This window comes from Astatotilapia calliptera, chromosome 5 (genome assembly GCF_900246225.1).
Source record: "Astatotilapia calliptera chromosome 5, fAstCal1.2, whole genome shotgun sequence".
Lineage (NCBI taxonomy): Eukaryota > Metazoa > Chordata > Actinopteri > Cichliformes > Cichlidae > Astatotilapia > Astatotilapia calliptera.
In genome coordinates, this window is record NC_039306.1 from 34447558 (window position 1) to 34469247 (window position 21690).

The 21690-nt window shown below is 40.9% G+C and overlaps 2 protein-coding genes across 4 annotated transcripts in view; one reads left to right on the forward strand and one right to left on the reverse strand.

Annotated features, from left to right (window-relative positions):
- The window catches only part of efcc1 (EF-hand and coiled-coil domain containing 1), a 20393-nt gene extending 16591 nt beyond the window's left edge, over positions 1–3802 (reverse strand). The window contains exons 1-2 of the mRNA XM_026169044.1: positions 2893–3802; positions 1060–1475 (exon numbers count right to left, since the gene is read on the reverse strand). Coding sequence (XP_026024829.1) covers positions 1060–1475; positions 2893–3570 — 1094 coding nt within the window. The 5' untranslated portion in view covers positions 3571–3802. The remainder of the gene's footprint in view (positions 1–1059; positions 1476–2892) is intronic.
- On the forward strand, positions 3797–21666 carry cfap92 (cilia and flagella associated protein 92 (putative)). 3 transcript variants are annotated; one of them, XM_026169041.1, is made up of 17 exons: positions 5289–5398; positions 5488–5580; positions 7100–7339; positions 7493–7674; positions 7851–8067; positions 8594–8713; positions 8806–8901; positions 9009–9193; positions 9332–10167; positions 10289–10483; positions 11169–11433; positions 11515–11679; positions 12256–12438; positions 12745–12895; positions 19474–19691; positions 21220–21371; positions 21466–21666. In XM_026169041.1, coding segments are annotated over exons 2-17 (3297 nt in total). In that variant the 5' UTR covers positions 5289–5398; positions 5488–5579; the 3' UTR covers positions 21557–21666. The 3 variants fall into 3 exon arrangements, with proteins under 3 accessions (XP_026024828.1, XP_026024826.1, XP_026024827.1); XM_026169042.1 differs by having other exon boundaries at positions 5488–5575; XM_026169043.1 differs by lacking the exons at positions 5289–5398; positions 5488–5580 and adding an exon at positions 3797–3851.
- Positions 21667–21690: the final 24 nt, after the last annotated feature.

A 21690-nucleotide genomic window follows, 5' to 3' on the forward strand; every position in this document is an offset into this window, starting at 1 on the left:
TAGCAGAAAGGCTTATGTCTAGTCTACGCGCTCTCTCTATAAACATGTAGTGTCATCACCCCACATCTTTATGTAAAGGTACAAAGATACACTGAGTCATTTCTAGTTAAAAAAACCAAGAGAATTTGACCAGCTGTTAAATCTTGACCATCCAGCTCAGAACAACAATGCATTAAATGACATGCATTTTTGTTTTGGCAGATTTTCTGGAAATATATTTATGTTTGTATGATAATCATCAGTTTACCCTCCACAATAAATCTAATAAACTTGTACCAATTGGTGACGCCAACCATGGTGAAACTGCTTCTCCAATCTCCTGGTGGATGTGCTTGCCAGCTTGTGAGCTATGCTACTAATTTTCTTCATCACTAATGTCATTTCAAAAAGATGGGGAAAAAAAAAACTTCTGTAACTCGAATACATTGTGTGTTTTCTTTTGTTTTGTTTTTTAAACAGTGGACTGCCATTAAAGAAAACTTTTCCAAAAAAATGACACAGACTACAAACACAACTGAGTTTTTTTTCTTTCCATCTATTAAGAATCTGTGAAGGTTTCGCATGTGATGGAACCACAATGAGCAAAACTGCATTGTGCAGGTAAATCTAATGAGGGGTATGCATGAATGCAGTTAGCCATTGTAGAAGCAAACTCAGACCTTATGTTTTTGCTTCCCCTGTTCTAATGACTGCCAAGAACTGAAGCAATGACAAAGAAACAGGCCACCAAGAAAATGTAAATGCAGGATATGAGAAATTAAAGATGCGGCAAATGTTTTATAAAGGAATAAATGTCATTAAGATGTTTTTTTACAGACTGAAGACTGCGTTCTGGTAAAAAATAGAACTAGTGTTTGGGAATAACAGTACGTCAGAAAGTAAGTTAACTGTTCCAAGCAACTGCTATCACTACAATAAGTAGTTAATATAAAACCAATAGTAGTTCAGTCAACATGGTGCAGGATCGAGTCTTGACAAAATTCTATACTCCAACCCAAACATTAAAATACTGCTGTTTGCTCAGACTTAAATGCTACATGTGAAGCTGAGAGTTTTCACCTGTAGTAGAGGAGCTCTGATTCCAGCTGAAGGATGTGTCTCTGCAGTGCTGATACATGATTTGCCTTTGCCTCCAGTTCCTTCACTTTACCCAGCCCGCTGAGCAGCGCCTGTCGGGCCTCCTCCACCTTCCTTCTCATGGCCACCTGCTCCCTCTTCAGTGCCCTGTTGCAGTCCTCCAACGCAGCCACAGTCTCTTTAGAGCTCCACAGTTCCTGCTCCAGTCTCTGATTACAACGCATGGCTTCCTCCACCTGCCGATCTTGCGAGCTACGCAGCAGCTCTATTTCGTGGATTATGTTCTGTAAGCTTTTCAGGTTGGTGTTGGCCATTTTTTTCTGCATGGCTTGCTTCTGGTGAGCGACAAAACAGCCTTCGTCTGCTTTGTGTTTGGAGTGGCTTTTCCACAGTCCGACCTGAATCGAAACAAATGAAATAACTGAGATATTCCCATAACTTACTAAAACATGACTAAGCAGGTCTTGCATTTGTAGGAAACCATAAAGAAGTGTTGTTTTAATAGATTGCGAAAATGAATAACTCCTTTGGGCTGCGAGGCTGTGAAAAACATCTCTTGGTGTTAAGGTGTCAGCAATCATATATCTAAAACCAACTTGCTCTTGTGCTGTATGTGCTATCAGAATATGAAATATGTGGGTTTTGGAAATTGTTGTTCCAAGTCTCCCCAATCCCTGTACCAATAAACAAACATTTTAACTGGCACATATCAAAATAAAAACCAGGAATGTAATGTTTCTCTTGAAAACTAGTATCAGGATTACATCTCATCGTGATTTGTTGACAGCTGTTTATGAGTTTCTCACCCTTTATAAAGGGTTGCTAAGCTTGAATTCATTTCTTAATGAATAAATGAGATGTGAAATTGTATAAGCTATAGGTTGCCAAGTTGGTCTCTTTTCCCCTGTGGCAGAGTGTTCCCCATCCCTGACTGATTTTTTTGAAGGAGGTCTCTTCCTGTTAAACAGTTGTTTAAACCTCTGGTTATGGATCGTCTGATCATTGCAGTTCTCTCTCTAATGTTGTAGGGTCTTTACAATTTAAACAGTGACAACTGTTGCTGTGAAGTGGTACTCTATAAATATAAATGAATTTATTTTAAACTTGACTAGCTTTTTAACTTCGTCTAGCAGACATTTTAGTTTAATGCTAATGTATTTTGCTTTTCATTAAAACCTTATGAATGCTTACAACTGCAGAGGAGCTGCTTGAACCTGTTAGGAGGTCCAGATTGAACCCCTCCTATGACCATCTGAATATGAACCCTTTCTCCAGCCCTGCCAAGTCCTCATAAGCCCTGTGCAAACAAGCCTGTAAAGCTGAAACAACATGTGTCTTAGCTGGTGCTAATTCATAAAGTCTGACAATGGACCCATCCACAACACCGGCCAGGAAACAAACTCACAATTTAGGACTCAGTCGACATTTACTGGTCACTGTTCCTAATGAATGAAATTGTCCAAAGTAACGAAGGGGGCTGAGTCTGTGGCTTTTGGGGGTTTTTCTGGGGAGTGAGACCACAGGAGACATGTTCATATTTCCTGCAGGAGAAACCAGAAAAATGGGATCTGCTTTCTTGTCAGTAATTAGTTGTTAGAAATTATGTATTAACAATTTCAAAGTCACGAATAACTACTTCCTAGCGTTGGTCCCCTCAGTAAAGCTTGGGCCCCAGCAGCACTCCTGTTCTTTTACAAAAGGCCTATGGACGCATATTGCATATTTTTATGGGCTTGGAAGATCCAAGTGAAAGATATTACATCCTAAAAATTACACTATATGGACAGACAGAGTATTTAAAATCCCGCTTCTCACCTGCAGAGCCAAACAGCGGGCATCACTGCTCTGAAGTGCGGCTCGCATGTCCTCGATCAACTCCCTCAAACTCGCATTCTCATCCTCCAGTTTGGCTATTCGATCCTCCGCTTCCTCCAGGGCCACGATCTCCTCGTAGCACTCCCGGGTGCAGGAGCCAAGCCTGCAGCCGGAGGCGTGCCGCCCCTCCGGGAGAGGAGAGGGGCCGCTGCTCGCTCCCACAGACAACAGCTTCTCTCGGCGCTTCAGCGGGCTCCTCAAGCGGATCTGAGTCTCTATGTGCTCGCTGTCCATCCCGACCAGCAGCCGGCCGTTCTCATACTGGCAGCCAGCCTTAGTGCTGAAGTACCCGCACAGTTTGGCGTGGAACTGTCTGAAAGTGAGTTCGCTGGGCAAATTGTCTAAAACGTCGACGCATTCTGTGTCCTCCGAGTCTTTGTCCAGTCCCAAAACTTCACACAGGATGTTAAACTCCTCCACGGGGATTTTGCCTGCACCTTGATAGTCCATGTGGTGGAAAATCTCCTGCAGATACTGATCCAACCCGGTGGCCAAAACAATAATCTCGTTCTCCACTCCCCGGTCCAGTCCGTAATGGTAAGCCAGGGTGCTGACTATCCATTGTGTCCTGCGCGCTGGTCGGCTGTATGGATCAACGGAGTCTATCGCATCCATCATTTCTACTGAGCAAAGTCATATTTCCTCGAACTGAACTGGAGTTGCTGTGTTTCTCCTCGCAGCATCCCGTGTGCGTTTCGTTTCTCGCTCTGCGCGAAAACCTGGAGCACAGTGGCGCAGCTCGAAACGAGGCGTGTGTTGAGCCCGAGCAGATTTGAATTTAGCACTGCCCCCAAAATCCACAACAAGGGGTCCCAAACAGCGCTCAGCAATGCAGCTCCAACACTCCGCGTGTTATAACGGCCTCCAACTGCCGTGCGTCTGACTGTAATTGGCACCAGGTGTGTAAACTTTTCTCATTCACTTGGGTTAGACTTTGTTAAGATGTAAGGCGCCCCAGAGACTTACAGCCCGTGCTGCATAATGTCTTTTATTTTAAGCTGAAGAAAATTCCACTCCATGGTCTGTGTGCAGGGAAAACACACTCTTCTATGGGGGGGGGGTTTGTACTTTTTGCACCTTGCTTTGTGCATGATGTAATGCGTGAGCTCGGTCTGTGGAGTTACATTTTTGTTCTGTAGTTATCTTCTGTACTTTTCCCTGTTGATTTTCATTTTATTTTAAGTGCTGGTACCCTGAAAAATCTCATCTACTTACATGTAAGCCTGTTGATCCTCCCAATAAGTGAGCTATTAATATATTTAATGTCCACCAAGTCACCCAGCATCAAAGGTTAGAGCTAGGGACGGGACTTCAGGTTCGGTAAACACCTGCCTCTTCTTCTAATCCCAAATTTAAAAGCTTGTAACAAATAAAATAAAATAAAATAAATACTGCAATGGCAAAGTGTGTGAGACTCAATTTGAAAGGCCGAGCGTATTAGCAAAATTTAGCAATATCCACAATTTTATCATTTAATGGGAAAGAGAGCTTGATAAACTATTAGAAAAAAACATACTGATCAAGCTCAGAATGTTATGCTATAACATTTTTCATATTTTTCATGGGTTTTTTGCATGTTTTCCAGTAACACACTTAAAATGCTGAATATTCTGTACAGAAAATGAATATTAATGGCAGCAATTTACAGGATTCCCACTGAAACATGGCTGAACAGGATGGCTGCCACTACTTTCATGTGATGGACTACAAAGTTGTTCTCCACTCCTGAAACTGAGATACATAATGCCGAGTCTGCATAATAAAGGGAGGTTTTGTAGTGTATGAATTCAAAAACTGATATAAAAACCCCCTCTGTTGCTAGTTTGCTCAGTAAATAGGTCTGTGGAGTGGTATGGTGATTTTCCAGTTTCTGCGATTAAGAGAGTGAAATAATGCTGTGCATGTTTCTCATCTTATCTGCTTTGCCACAAATAGTTCTTTAACCTCTTTAATGACTGAGCCATTTCGCCTTGGGGTCGATAACTAAAGGCTCCCTAAAACGGGTGGATTAAATTGAAATCTCTGATTATTCACTCAGACCAAGACATATTCTTAGACACCACAACCGGTTATCCAACTAACTCAGTTGCTTTTGAAGGTATCATTGTAATGTTTATCCAGTTAAACTGAGGTTTGTAAATGTGAAAAGGGTTGATTACGATTGCAAACAGCATATTCCCTAAATATCAATTAAGGCACTGCCTGCGTGATATTATTATTGGGCGCTGAGCCCGCCTAAAACTTTGAACCTAGGATATTTTGGACTTGTCATTAAACTTGGAAAAGAAACAAAAAAAAAAAAAAAGGAAGGAAAGAAAGAAAGAAAGCGAAGGAAAAGACGCTGCCTCCTTATCTGAGGGCAGGGGTGCGCCTGACGTCCTTCACTACAGCCGTTGCCATGGACAACCACTGCGTTGTCACCATGCGTTGCACTCCTGAAAATCACGTAGGTTGAACTTTTTTATGTCGTTTCGTTGTGTAATTTATATAAACTGAGATATAATGTAAACTCTTGTCATGGTCACGGGTTTACAGTGAGTGACGCTGAAGTTAATGGACTCTAAAGGCTGCAGGAAGCTGTAAGCTAACCTTCATCTGAGACGAAAGAGACCGAGCGAAGGCGGTAAAGTATGCTAATAATTAATTTGTAATATTTATAGGCCTGTTACACATTTTGCGGAAATTGCCGTGCAAAACTGAAATCAAATTTTTGTACTCAAATTTGAGCCGGCTGCCTTTCATGAATAATTGGGACTAAATGCTGGCTGTTTCTGGGTACGAACCTGAGCCAGAAAGACCTACGGTACTCTGGCAAAGGCGGGGTGGGGGCGGCGGGCATTGTCCTGCTGAAACAGCCACATGGCAGGGCGATGGCACACGTACAGGTTGGACCACCTCTCTCCAGTTAGATTTCCTTCAAGAACAATTACATAAGTAATTAATCCCTTGTGTATCTTGACATTTGACAATGCAACTCAGTTGCTTACTTACTGTGCTTTTGTTTAATAAGGATATCTCTCAGTAATCTCTGATTTGTTTGCGGGGCTGTGATAATTCTGAAACCAACACCACAAACTGCAAGAAAAACATCAGTTATATCATCTCCCAATTCCAGCTGCACATACCACACTGATATCTGTGTCAGGGAGTACTGGTCAGGTGAATAGTTTTCTCAAAAATGATTTAGGTATTTAGTGAACTGAAAATATGTACATAACAGTAACAATTAAGGAGTCTATTTTTTGTTCATGTTCCATGTCATAATCAAAGGATCAAGCTTGTAAGAAAAAGTTTCATTCATTCATTCATTCATCTACTTCAGTGCGAACCAAAACATATTTTCTTTGGAAATTGTTACACTCGTATTAGTGTTTCAAATCTGCTTATTAAAGGTTATTGAGATCAAGGTATTGGTCAGCTTTTGTTTCTGTTACTTAAAATTAGTGTCATTAAGATGTAGTCAAGCATCTTGCTCTAGATTGTTTGCTTGGCATTTTTTTCAGGGAATAAATAAGTAAGAATATTTTTAGTTTTATACCTGTTTCATAAACATGTGTCAAAGGACAAATTCATGCTACACAATGATACACAAAGGACAGTGTTGGGCCATCTTTCCATGAACACATCAGGCCTGTATATTGATTCTCTGCTTTACCTCTGTGCTACTTGAAGGCTGAAAACCATTCTAACAAAGGATATTCTCTCATTTGGTTGTCTGATGAGGGTAGTGGAGAGCTCTATCTAAAACCTTCCATCTTGCTTTAGATCTGTGAATCATATTGTCCTCATCAAACCATTCAGCGAGCCTCTGTGCACTGTGGATGAGGCATTTTCATCAGGATAGAAATGTTACATCACAGGATAAACTTGATTACACAGAACAGTTTGGATTTGCAGCAACTCTTTCTTTCAAAGAGAAAAGTGGAGCCAGACCTTTGTGTCAAACCCCCTTGCATAAGAAAACTGCCTGATCCACTCAGCATAGCGGTCAAGCAAGGGATTGGGCTAGGATTGAGATAAGCTGCTTCCTCACAATTACACATTTCCATGTAAAATGTATCATCATTTGTCTTGATGCATGCTCAATCATCCAGGTAAGAAAATCCCAAAAGGTTTTGGCGTAGCTTCATTTGCTGTTTTCTTTCAGTGTTTTCCAGGGAAACTATTCCAGCAAAGTCTGACCCAAAAGGCAACATGTCAGAGAAGAGTGTTTGTAACCCAACCTGTGATGACGAAAACATTTCAGAGAAAGAACAGAAAGAAGTCCTCGTCTTTGAGACTGAACTGTTGTCCAGCACCGATTCATATGAGGATATTAAAGTGCAAACAGATGACAGTGCCTACTACGTCACATGGACAGTTTACATAGCTCTAGCCGTTCCACAGGGTAAGATTGTCCACAGAACATATAAACAATTATTATTAGCTCTGTTTAGATGGTCAGAGTGAGACGGTTGAATTTGACAGGCTCTACATATCTGCTGTAATGTAATAGTGTTTTGATTCTAAATCTCATTCCTGCACATTTGGCCTCTTGCAGGGGAAGTCAGTGCTCCTGAAGATTCTGAGAAAGCAATGAAATCAAAGAATGTGTCGGTCCACAAAGCTCAGAGCTGCTATCATATTGAATACAAATTGTTGCCAGGTGATACTGAGACGGTTAAAGTGGACATACTAGTATTTGGGCCGGCAGCAAAAATATACAGAGAAGACGAGTGCAAGGTAAATAGGATCCTCTTTGTTTGTGTATGTGTGTGTGTGACATTAATGAACAATTCATGAACATCATAAGTGGATGGGAGTATCTCGTGGTGTAGAGTTACGGTAAATAGTTGACTGCTCAGGCTGCTGTTGAATACAACTTTGAGTTTGTCTAATGCAAAAATAAATGTGAACAGATTCTAAGAACGTGGCTTGAGGGAGATCAGATTTGGGTTGGCTGGGCCCAGAAGTTTAACATCGGACTCAACAGGGATGTGCTCATCAGTCTTCTACCTCATAAGATCAGGCTTCAGATTTGGAACACTAAGGATAAACTTTGCAGCCAAGCCCGCTACGAAAGAGTCAGAGCCTTCAAACTGTCACAGGAGCTGTCTGAGGATGAAACAGAGTGCGGTGAGCATCCATTTCCAATTTTCTTAAAAATGATCAAAATATTACACCTATTCAGCATAAAAAGAGTTTTCAGCTTTCTGTCTGAACCATGAAGTAATCGCCAGAAAATTATATCCATTCATTTTCTTCCGCTTATCCTTATTGGGGTCGCAGGGGGCTGGAGCCTACCTCAGCTATCATAGATCGAGAGGCAGGGTACAGCCTGGACAGATTTGCTGTCTCTAGCACAAAGAGGCTGGCAACCATTCACACCCATTGGCAATTTATAATCACAAAAACCCGTGTATCAAATATGACGCACTTGTCTTTAGAGGGATAGAAATGCTTTAACCAGTTTGATTTACAAGGGCTTCAATTGACTCAAGAATCAAATGGCCAGAAATTACAGGGGACTACAGAGACGTCTGTTAAGTAAGGAAACACAGTCTCTGTGATTAGTCACCATCCAAAGCCCGGAAACCCGGCGTGAGCCAGGAAAAACCCTCCTATTGTGTTATGGAATTATGAACTTTATATTTTTACTCAGGTTGTATTGAGACGATGGTGAACAAGCTGAGGAGCCTGTGTGAAAATAAGACACACACATCTAAAAGACAAAGAAGCAATTTTTGTGTTGATCTCAGTCCAGATGTGGGACCAGAAACGGGTATGTGCATTACAACAATGAATATTTTATGTATATCAGTGTGTCATACTTTTATACTTCTTAATGAATACATTTTTTCAAACTTAAAACAGGTTTTGAAAAAACCACGAGTGATTATCATGACCTCGATGCCATCAGAGATAGTGGCACTGCATCATTTGAAATCAGCCCTGTTTGTTTGTTGGCAGGTGAGTCAATCTCATAATCACGGGCACAGCCTGGACCAGTGCTGGTCAGCTGAAAACAAAGCACTGTTCCTATTTTCTTATGTAAGCTTGTATTTTCTGACTGTCAGGTGAGAACTCACTGACTGAGAACATCCCAGTCTGTTCTTCTGGGGTTTTTGAGATCATCTTCAACATTTCTCTGGATGAACCACTGATGTCAGACCAACTGAAGGCTGAACTCAATCCACTTGTTATCACAATTTTGTCAGCCACTTCACTGCCTTCATCGTCAGTGCCTTTTCACATCCTACAGGTGGGATGTACACATCGTTTTAGTTTTGACACCTTTCTATGTGTTCAATTTATTTCTTACCCAGTCTGCCCTTTCTGGTAGTGGGCTGTGGTTTCAACTTTCAGCTCTGAGTCATTTTCTGGATGATTTCTTTTTCAGGAGAAATGTATGCCCGTTTATTGCCAGTATAAGTTCCATAATTTAAATGAACACAGGACAAACTATCACAAGCAGGACACCAACATCTACTTCAGAGATGTGAATGTAATCTTGACTGGTTTGATGAGTCGTAAAGAGCTATACGAGTTCCTATCCGGTCCACCTCTGGAGATAGAGGTTCATGATCGTGACCAGAAATCGGAAGCGCTGAAAACCCAGACACTTGGGACTGTGTCAGAGCATGACATCCAGTTCGGTGGATCGGTATTACAGCAGAAGTCTTCAGCCATTAATCCTCATGGTATTGCAAAACTAAACCTCTCTGAGCTACTGCTGGGGAAGAAAAGTCTAAAGGTGTGCTTGCCAGTTAAATGCAGCCCTTTGCTACTGGACAGGGAGCGAAGCCCACACAAGAGGAAGATGTCAGAGAAGCCAATGCCACAAGGCCATTATTACTCTGCCAATTCTCAACTCAAAGTCAAAGTCGAGATAACTTGCCCATTCAGTGTTCAGAATGACAGCTGTGATGAGGACTCCTGTAAGGGTCCGTTTGGCCGCATTGTCTACCTCTTTGGATACAGCAACTCCTCTGCGATGACCAAGCTGAGGTCGGAGATACTGCAAATCAATGCGGCAGCTTTCCATCTGGGCTCACGCTCAGTGGAAAACATAGAGACAGCCCTGTCAAATTACCAAATGAATTTTGAGCACAGTGAGACCAAGGATCTGGATTTTGTTTCAGGGTTTCATGTGATAGATAAGAAGACCCACATCTTTGTCCTTGAAGGGCTCAAACAAAAAACAGTGAAGAGACTCTGGGAAGCCATTCCTATGAAGTAAGCCAACCCGTGCTGTCTTGTCCCAACAGCCGGTGTTAACAATTTTCACCTGTGCTGCCTGCTGGATAAAGTGTTGAGATTCCATTGAGGGTGCTGTAGTTTGTGTGATGTTTTGCAGGCTACGTGGGAGTGAGGAGGAGCAGGTGACAGTGCTATATAATTCAAACCTGGTTTTCTTCAGACGCATCTATGACTCACTAGACATGAGCCTGAGTCCTATCCATCTGAGTCAGTCACTAGAGACCATCATGAAAAAGTCTCAGATCTACGTTAGAGGCACGATCCCCCAACCCTGCTTTCAGGCTTTGTCAAGGTAGCTGAATTAGACATATTTATTTTAAGTGAATAATGGTGGTGGGAGGATGAGCCAGAACAACCGTAGCTTTCGATTTGACGTGTTTTTTGGAAACCACATTGCTACTTGGTGTGTGTAACTCCAAAGCTCAGTCCCTTTTTAAATATGATTTGGTCTTCACCAGCTTCTATTTATATCCAGCCCTTAAGTTAAAGTTAACTGCTGTTCTCTATTCATCAGGTAGTCCCCAACTGTTTTGTTCTACAATCTGGAGCCTACATTTAATAAAGTAAAGGGTTGCCAGTAAAGACAACTGCACCTGAAAATCAGAGTTAATGGGAGTAAACAGAAAAAGAGCAAAGAAAGGTGCAAGCTGTTAAACCAGAACAATGAGCTGACAGCTAGCAAAAATTTGCATGTCTTATTGAGAGGTTCACATTGACTGACTGCTTCCACCTTATACTGGATATTTGGCATTTTTTTGTTCTTTTGTTTTGTTTTACATTTTATGTATACAGTGACTGTGTGGTGTACTCAGTTTCAGAGTCAGATTCACTTCTTGCTAACCAAGTTGATCTGAAAAGACTCTCGTCTTTGGTTAGTTGGCTAGTAAAGGACCCTTGGATCAAAATGAATATGTCAAATATAAAACAAACAATTCGGTATAAAATGTATAAATTGTGTAATTTATCCTTTTTCTTAGGTTAAGCCAGCTTTGTCAAGTGAAGCAGCTTAAAGAGGTGGTGGAGTACAACCTGTTCCCCTCAGCTGACATGATTCTCAGCTTGAGCAGTGTATTTGGTTTATATGCTGAGAAGAGGGAGCAAAAGGTTCGGGCAAACACTGAAGGGAGCATTCCCACTCTGCCTATCAGGATGAAAAGACATGGGCCCATCAGCACACATAACACAGAGTACATCACATGGAAACAGCACAGGCCTCTCCAGCAGCTGAAAGACTTTGTTCAGGTTTGTGATATCCTATAGTACTATACACTTACTTGAAGCATTTTATTAACAGATCCAGTCATGTGTATCATTATATTCCAGGAAAATATTAAAAAGGTGCAAGAGCAGAGAGAGCAGTTGCAGAAGCCAGAGGCTGCAGTGTTAAGGATAGACATGGCTGCAGGAAGAACAGCACACAACTACAGCATCCAGACCTTCAACTCAAATGAGCGAGCTAGGGAACTGCTCTGCAAAGAGATGGCCAAGGTGTGTGTAGCATGCTGTCTCTAACATATCAGAGTATAGTATAGTACCAAGAAAGTACCATTGTAAGGTGTTCTTACAATGCCATTGTAAGAAAGCCCTCTGTCTGTACAATCTCATGGATTTGACCAGCTTTTCCAGTCACATCACAAAGACATAAAATATTGTCATTAACATTGGGTTTTTCTCTTCTTCCACCACTGCTCTCTCGTTAAAAGAGTCATTTAAAAATAACTTATGAGGTGTGCTACACATGTGGCTGATTATTAGCCTTATACATAAAATGTGATTAGGCGGAATGGTGCTATCCACCTCGGCCGCTGTATTCCAGATGGCGGGGATCCAACCGGCACCTGCGCCTGTGTATTTTTAATGGAATAAATGTAATTACACACAAACCTAATCAATGTATATTTATGAGTACAACATTTTTTTTCTATTAAATAACCTCAAGAATGACTTAGTGTATCTTTAAATGTATTTTTCAACCTTTTCTGACACACGGTGTCATTCTAGCTTGCAGAATAGTCTATACATAATGAACATAATGAAGCTAAGTAATTTTTCTGACTGCCTCAGGTGCCTGGGCGCAGGTTTACCTACAGTCAACGGTATAACAGTGCAACAGTGGACCCAGGAGACATTCCATGGAAAACCAATGCTAGATCTTCTTCTACATCTACATTTTGGAATATTAGCATGAGCAAGTCCAAAGTGCACCCTAACCACCCAGATGAAGCTCGTGTGGAAGAGCTGAGAAAGGTAAAGTTCATTTGCAAGTACTGTGCAACAGAAGAGAAATAGGTTTATTGGTATTACTATGAATACACATGGGACAAGGATGACCATGACCATGAGCCAGTATGTTTAGGTTAGGTATAGAATAGCATGTAATATGACATGACTAATAATATTAGCCCTTCTGTTGCTTCAGTTGTCGTGAGCACACAATTATTTATTATCCAATGGCAGTAAGAAAACATTTGTAAGTTCTTTGAAACATCTGCCTAATCTTCAAAGGTTATGTGATGATAGTGTTTTGTAGTTGATAATTCAGTGTGCTTCCAGCCGTGGAGGGAGAACATCCTACATGCCAACACACTGAAACCCACACTTTCACGCGACACATGGCCCTGGACTCAACACTCGGAGGACTTTGAGCTCTACAGGAAACCTCCCCGGTTCTTCAGCACCTCTCCTGTGACCATCTACCTGGCTGGTATGGACACAATTAAGGAACTTAATAGCTGAAGTGCAGGATCTTTAAGTGCCTTTTTATGCTTATTTACCCTCTGAAGAGTCCAAAGCACAACAAGGTTCCTCTGAATGTCTGAACTTTGCCTGCAGTCCCAGTATCATTAAATCTTTCTCCATCATTAAGACCATACACGAACAAACTTAATGTGTTGGCAGATGTAGTATTTAAAAATGACAGGAGAAAAAAATCTAGCATATTTGACCAATCACTGTAGATTCAGTGCATCATCAGAGTTCCTGAACTCTTGGAAAGCACAACCTCACTGTACACACTTTCGTGTGTGGCAAGTCTATGTGAATCTTTTTGTTTAGACTCTGGTTCCTCAAATGGAAATCCAGATTTACTAAAGTGTAAAACCAACGTTTAGGGTTGAACATTTATTGTCAGGATTTACTAAAGAGGCGCCGTGTCAAGTTTGTAAATGAAAAGCATGGACAGAGGTGTGTTTGTGGCTGGCCTCACTGTCTTTATTGCAGATGTGTCTTCAGAGAAGTGGCACTTAATGTACATTTCTTACTCTTTTCTGTAGTACTATATCTGTTACACAGTACTGTGCAAAAGTCTTGAGCTGCTTGAGAAGCAAAACATGTTCAAATATACATGGAAATACTTTATATGAGCCAAAAACAGACATTTCTCATCCACTTGGAAGTCAGTATTTTGTATGACCACCTTTATTCTTCAGCACAGCCTGAACTCTGTGAGGCAAAGTATTGTAGACAATATTAAGATGTATGTAAATTTTAGCAATTAAAAGGACAGATCTGAAGTGTGTAGATTAATGACTGAATCTTACTAAAAATGTAATATGCAGCCTCATGTGGCATATCAGACAAACAACATTCAAAAAAGTAAAAAGCTGCCCCAACCCTCTAAGACCATATACAGTTGCTGATATTTCAAATGAAAGAGTTTATCTTTATATGAAAACACAAATTGTCCTTTAGCTCGCACTGTTATGAAATGCTTTGCTGCAGGATGGTAGAAATGAATGAATGGTCATAATTGAAACGATGTGGTTACATCTGTGTTTTATTCGATGACTGCAGCATCATCTGGAACTTAGTGTTCGTACCTGAGGATTTTTATTGCATTCATCTTACTAGTATTGTGGAGTTCATCGAGAAACAGACAAAATCCATGATCTGCACTAAAGTAGTTACAGTTGCAAGAAAAAGCTCACAAACCCCTCAGCAATTGTGTAAATATACAATTTCCAAGTAGAGATAATTATACTTGTTCCTTTTTTCAAGTATAACTGGGATAGCTGTAGCAGCAGGTCATCTATAAATTGAGCGGTTGATGGTTCAATCCCTGGAAGTACTTCAGACCCCCAAGTTGCTCTTTGATGTGTCAGCTTTAGAGAGACAGGGCTTAAGCATTGAAAGAATGGGCGAATGAGACAGGTAGAGCACTATATAAGAACTAGTCCACTCATCATTCCTGTTATTTCTCAACACTTCTCTTTGATTAAGGTCACACCTTTAATTTGGACATTCCAAAACATTATCTTCATTTTTCTTTGACCGTTCTTGTGTATTAGTCTGGGATAGGGCTGTGCGATATGACCAAAATCTCATATCCCAATATAAGACATCTATCTTCCCGATAACGATATAAATCACAAAATGTAACATTTTCTGTAAATTCTGTGAATCTCGGGCAGCTCGACTTGCGTGAAGTGTTTCCAGCTGGGCGTCGTGTACTTGGAGCAGTGTTTTAACTGATGCATGAAACGATACATTTTTAGACATAAGTAACGGCCGCAGTTTTCTTTGTGAGTATTTATTACACGGCGTGCTGCGGGGAAAAGCCTGTTCTAACGTTTGAGTCTAAGGTTTATTTTTTAGCACCTGGCGGCTCTTTTTTGCTTCTCATCCATAAACACGGCATACTCTTTCACGTAATTCAGTTTATTTTGAAAAGTCTCAACACGATCTTGAGCTTTATTGTGAAAGGCTTATGTGGAAAATAAACAAGCGGACACGGGATGGTTTTACTGTCGTTGTTGCTAACGACAATGCATAAAAACAGTCGCTTATCCGTCCGTAGTGTGGTTATATTAAATATAAGAGAAAGAGAGAACTTTAAGAAATTAATTTAGCCACTACAGTGACCATCAAAACCATGAAAAAATATTGCCGTAAACAGTTTATTTTGCGACACCACGAAACAAACGATAGTGTAAAATAAAACGATAGACGTTTTTATATCGTCATCCGATATATATCGTTATATCGAACATCCCTAGTCTGGGACATTCTATTCAGACTCCCTTGGTCCAGAGAAATATCACCCTGACTTTAACTAGTTAGAATAGAATAGAATAGAATAGAATAGAATAGAATAGAATAGAAAGTGAAATTTCGGTGTTACACAGCTCTTATAGCAAGGGGAATATAAAATATAAAAGGAAGACACAAAGTGGTCCTATATACATAAGCAACTGAAGTTCGTATACACAGGTAACAATGTACAGAAATATGTATAGAAAAATTGTACAGGGATATGTACAGTATAAAATGTACAGTGAACAAACAGCTGGTGAGTAAGATGACCAAAGGATGTTAAACTGTGTTATAGAGTTTGACAGCTTCTGGTAAGAATGACCTGCGGTAGCGCTCCTTCCTACACTGTGGGTGTAAAAGTCTACTGCTGAACGAGCTGCTCGGTGCTTGTACAGTCTCACATGATGGATGTTAGCTTAGACAACATCCTCTCCTCCCCAACCTGCTCGATGGACTTCTGCGGACAGTCCAGGACAGAGCTGGCCCTCTTGACCAGTTTGTTGAGTTTCCCCCTGTCCCTCTCTGCCAATCCACTCCTCCAGCAGACCACAGCATAAAAGATAGCAGATGCCACCCCAGTGTCGTAAAATGCCCTTAGAGCAGGGCTCTAGACTAACTTTTTGCCATGGGCGTACCGGTACGCCTAACTTTAAAAAGTTAGGCGTACCGGCACAAAAGTTAGGCGCACACAAATTTTATAATAATTTATATAATATAATGTGTTTTTCTGGATACACTGTGCTTTTTCAGCATTCAAAGATTGATGCCACCGTGTCAGAGCACTGGCTATGAATTTCAGAAGGATCTGGCCTTAACAGAAAAGTTAGCAATAGTTCTTTTCCTATTACAGCTACATCCACTTCTGTCGTGCCTAGGCTGCTCACTAGGGCTGGGTATCATCACTGATTTCTATAATCCATTCGATTCTGGTTTTCAAAGTCCCGATTCGATTCAATTTAGCCTCAGACAGTCAGAAATATTATAATTCTGATCATTTATCAGTACTGACTTCATCAGAATTGTGAACATCACAGCAGATGCCTTTGTGTGAAAGTAACTGAGAATAAAACACAGGAAAACATGAAGGAGATTTTCCTGGTCTGGCTTTTTATAGCAGATAACCTTAAAAATATTCTACAATGTTCTGCATATAAAGTTTAAATTTCTTCAGTATTGAACAACAGAAAAAACAGGCTTTCTTGTCCGAGGTCATTTAAGTGAAAAAAAGAAAAGAAAAAGACAGCAGCCGACAGCGCTGTAAACAGCGGTAGACTGGTGGGTAATAAGCGAATGAATAATACAGAAAACAGATTGGAGACGAGAAACTGTTCTTGAAGTACAGAGAGAGAGAGAGAGAGAGAGAGAGAGCTAGCTGTGCATGGAGTGTGATTTTAATAGTCGTGGAAGCAAAACAGCAAAATTCATGACGACATTGATCAAATGTGAAGCGCAGTTTGCTGCTTCTTTTGCTGCAGGCTCGGTGAATTTTGGTTGGAGAGAGACAAAACCTGCAGCTCAGAATCGGCGCAAAAAGACGTAAACACAGCGCGGACCGGACGCATCAGGATCGCTGAGCTCCAACAGCGTGACCGTCTACGGGCCATCGGGTGAGAAAGCCGAGAAAGACAAAGTTGATTCTGATGCGTCGGGTCTGTGTTTACGTCTTTGTGTGGAGTCCGTGTACCTGCTCTCATCTGCTGTTCGGTTGTTGTTGAAATGGTTTTGTGAGCTTTAATCTGAGAATCTGGTGTTTCTGGCAAAACACAGTTATATTTAAAAGTCGATTCAGGATTTAATGAATTGATATCGCTTTATTCAAGCTACTCACCTCCCACTTCCACCTGCACTTTCAACTGGACCACGGCCAATCAGAGAGGTCCCGCCCCTGACTATCTCTGATTGGTTTAGTCCACGATAGGGGCAAAATGTGTGTCTGTTGTTGACCATAGGGAAGGTTGCAGATTTTTATTTTTTTTTTGCTACCCGAACAGTTGGTCGCACAGGTGCAACCAAATATTTGCACCCATGGCAAAAAGTTAGTCTAGAGCCCTGCTATCACATTCTTACTCAACTGAACAGAACAGAACTTTAGATTCAACATCTTGCCCAAGAATATTTGGCAGACTGGAGTAGCAAAGAGTTGAACCACCATCTCTCTGATTAGCAGATGACTTGTTCTAACTCCTGAGCTACAGCCTCCCCACAACACATCAGTTTGTTGTGCATGGGGCCGCAGAGCAGTCAGGGTGCTCACGCTGAATCTTGTAACAATGGGCATGTGAGGATCAGAACTGGACCACGGAGCAATGGAAGAAGGTGTCCTGGTGTGATTAATTGTGTTTTCTTTCATATCATGCGGATGGCTGGGTGCATGTGCATTGGTTACTTGGGTAACACCTGGCACAAGGATGCATGATAGGAAGAAAGCAAGTCAATGGAGGCAGTGTGATGCTTTGGACAATGTTCTGCTGGGAAACCTTGGGTCCTCCTTCACCCATGTGGATGCTACTTTAACATGTGTCGCCTACTTAAGCATTGCTGCAGACCATAATCCACCCTGCCACAAAGAAAAATGATTCAGGAATAGTTTTTGAGTCACAACAATGAGTTTGAGCTCTTGACTTAACCTTCCCCAGATCCTTTGTGAACATCTTGGCTCAGATACCACAGCACACCTTCAGGTGTGTAATGGATTTGATGATGGGTCAGCAAAAGGGGGGGACCAACACAATACTAGGCAGGTGCTCATAATGTTGTGCCTTACTGGTATCTGACCGAGAGTAGTTTATCTATTTTATTTGTGTAAGAGGGTCCTTTTTGACCTTTCAGAAAGGTGAAAAATCCCACAATTCTTTAGTTCACAAGTGATGCAGACACTAACTCAGTATACAAGCATGTCATGAAACCACAAGGTTTCATTTAAAGCTGTACTGCTGACGTAGAGCTACATTGATTTTCCTGATTCTGATCAAAACAAAGCACCCAAGAATTAGTTTAAGGAAAAAAGTATGTAGTAAGTGACCTATTTACATGAACATAATAATGATTAAATATTAAAATTTTTTATATTAGTTGGAAATTAGACACAGTGGTTCCAGTGGATGATGTATCCCGGCATGCCAGCAGGTTGTCAGACAGAAATAAACAAACGCCAAATGAAAGCAGTTAACAAAAACCACAACACAGCACTCCAATAAGGTTTTAAACATTCACAACAGAGGGCAACATCTTTAATGCATTTTCAAGAGACAGTTTTCCTTTCAGATGTAACTCCACCATGGAACTATTTTCCTGTGGCACAAAGGCAGATCTGTGATCTGTCCAACTAACAAAAAACATATTTCTTAGATTTCAGCACTATGACATGAGTTATGATCTCGAGTGAGTTACATGTTTGGTAACATTTAATGAGACATACGGTGTGCTTACATTTCATGTATGTGTTTTGTTCAGGGACACTGTGAATTAGATATGTAAGTGCAGATCAGGGATAGCTCCCCTACTTCAAATACATATGTCCAAAAATGCCTTAATATTAAGTGAGACAGAGAAACACATTGTCAGAAGACCATATGAAGTTTAGTTGAATTCACAAAAGTGCATGTAATAATGTCACAGTTTGGGCTCTTGTTGTAATTCTGATGGGGTTGAAATGTTGTCTTTTTCAGTCTGTCAAGTCTTCAGTGGAGCTGTGATGCACTTTTACTTTTCTCCACTCACGAACTGTTTGTCTGCAACTTTATTGCAGTTTGTCTGCAACTTCATGAGAAGACTAGGCTCAGCTTCATTTTTAAAAGCAGACAAAACTGGACAAAAACATGGGAGCATACATCATGTGACAGTTACAGCCTATAGTCTCAAAGCCAACATCTAGCAAAGCACAGAATATCTAAGAGGGGATTTTCCTATGTCTGTGTACGCTGCAAGCTTTTTCACTGTACTAAAGGCCAGTATTGATCCATTTTGATTGAAGCTCCAGATGGCAGATATTTAAGCCAGTAGAAGTCTTTGCTGCTGAGTAACACACTCCCAGACTGAGCTGGAGAATAAATTTGGTCGGGCAGAAGCTTAATTGATCTCAGCAGTGTACAGAGTTACTCGTTAATGTGTGCCATGTTATATTTTTCCAACTCTGTTGTAAGCTAAAACCACACCACGCCTGTTAAGTTTATCAGCTGTATGAAGTTTACAGGATGAACTCTTTGGAGTTGTTGATCCACAGAGTTAAGCGTGTGCGCTGTTGATCCTCAGGAGATCGTCTACAGCAGGAGCAGCTCCAAGCAGCCAGAGCTCAGTACAGCCGCTGGAAGAAGCAGCTGCTTCCTGACGGCAGCAACGTTAACTCAGCAGACAACAGCCCCGTCCAACAATTCAAGTGTCACATGAAAGGAAACCTGGAGAGAACTCAGGATATACTGAAAGATCTGCCAAAGAAATATTCACTGAGGAAACCAGGCATGATACTTAAGGTACAGCATTTCCACTCATTCCAAGTGGCACTCAGAATTCAGTACAAAAGAGTACAGCTCAACAACATGAAAAGCCTTCAGAATAACCATGCAGACAACTAAAACTGATCATTAAGGGAAAGTTAAGGTCAGAACTCTTGTATGTGACTGGATTAGCTTACGGTAAGCTAGAGGCACTTAACAAACGAGCAGCTAGGTGTGTTTATTCATGACTATAAAGTGTTTTATTTATTTCACAGACCTGCATTTGTGTTTATTCAAGGGTTACAATAATATTCTCATGACAAATGGCTTGATAATCAAGATTTTTTTTTATTATTATTGGATAAATCTTTCATATATTACATGGTTCAGTTTCAAATAGCATAGACTGTATATAAAACTGTGAAGTCACCTGTGTCAAAGATGCATTTTTGGGTTTTTTTTGTGGGACCCTGAAGTCACCATACCAGACAAGAGGCTGAGATTATCAGTTAATGCTTGGTCAGCAACACAAAACTGTACAGGTGTAATACATGAACACTCAATGAATCCAATATTAATAAAATACTTTTAATATTTAATATAATTCCTAGAGTATTTAAAAGTAGAATGGGAGGCAGAGCCTTCAGTTTTCAGGCCCCTCTTCTATGGAACCAGCTTGGAATTAAGGTATTTTTTAACTTTTAAGTTTAGGGTTAAAACTTTCCTTTTTGCTAAAGCATATAATTTGGGCTGAATCAGGTGACCCTATAGGTGTATCTTGCTGGGGGATTCCCACAATTGAGTATTTCTTCTTCAGTCACCTTTCTCACTCACTGTGTGTCTATTGACACAGTCTCTTCCTGTTAAAAGGGAGTTTTTCCTTCCCACTGTCGCCAAAGTGCTTGCTCATAGGGGCTCATAGGATTGTTGGGTTTTTCTCTGTATGTATTATTGTAGGGTCTACCTTGCAATACCTTGAAGCAACTTTTGTGATTTCACGCTGTATAAATAAAATTGAATAATTTCACTCTCCAAATTTGGAGCACAAACTTGCTAGATTAGACAATTATGGACTAGAGGTCTGGTTCACTCCCTTAAATTAGCAAAGGTGGTACCTCAGTGAAGTCCAGAAGCTAGCGCTTCTTGTTTAGGAGGTTGCTATGGAAGGAGAAACTAGCCATAGTGACAAAATAGTGATGGCGCTGGCACGGCTGGCAGCCTTAACCCAATTTCCCTCGGGATGAATAAAGTATGATCAATCAACCAATCAATCAATCAATCAAAAACACATTAAGCCTAGATTATAATCCACTGTGGACGCAGACAGCTGGGGATCCGATGGCCAGGTCCTGTCACGCTACTTTGATGTCCACTTGAAGTCCCATGCATTTTTTTCCAGCTACAGCAGTTCACAAAAGTGTTAACAAAAATGCAACTTTAAAGGCCATTTATGCTACACATGTTTAGTTTAGATCTTGTATACTTGTTTTTCTTTTATCGTCGTGGCTCTTCTTGCACCTAACTGAGGAAATCTTTGAGCCAAGAGCTGCATTTTGTGTTACAGCCTTTTCCTCAACTGTCCGTGATGAACGCTGCTGACAACAAAGCAGAGGAACGGGAGAGAGTGCCTCTGGCTCCAGGCCCATGCGTGGCCTGCAGCCTGGGAAGAAACGCCTTTCCCAGACACAACTCTCAGTACAGCAAGTACCACTACAAGTGAGCTCAAGTGCTGTTTGAAAAGGCAAATGCTGGAGAAATGAAAGAAAGATTTCTGAAGTAATATATGCTTTTTTTCTGTTGCCTCTTACAGTGGATTCTGTGAGCAGCATTCATTTTTGTACAAGCGGACTGCCCTGCCTCTGACAGACAGGGAGAGGAGCATCTTCAGGTTTCAAAAGTAGCATTAAACAACAGTAAAGGTCAGCCATTCAGGAAAACCTGGTGTCCAAACAGGCTCATTAAAACTGCTATCCTGCAAAATTATTCATTATAGCATTAAAGTGAAAGAGCACTTGGGATTGAGTTTCATGTAATG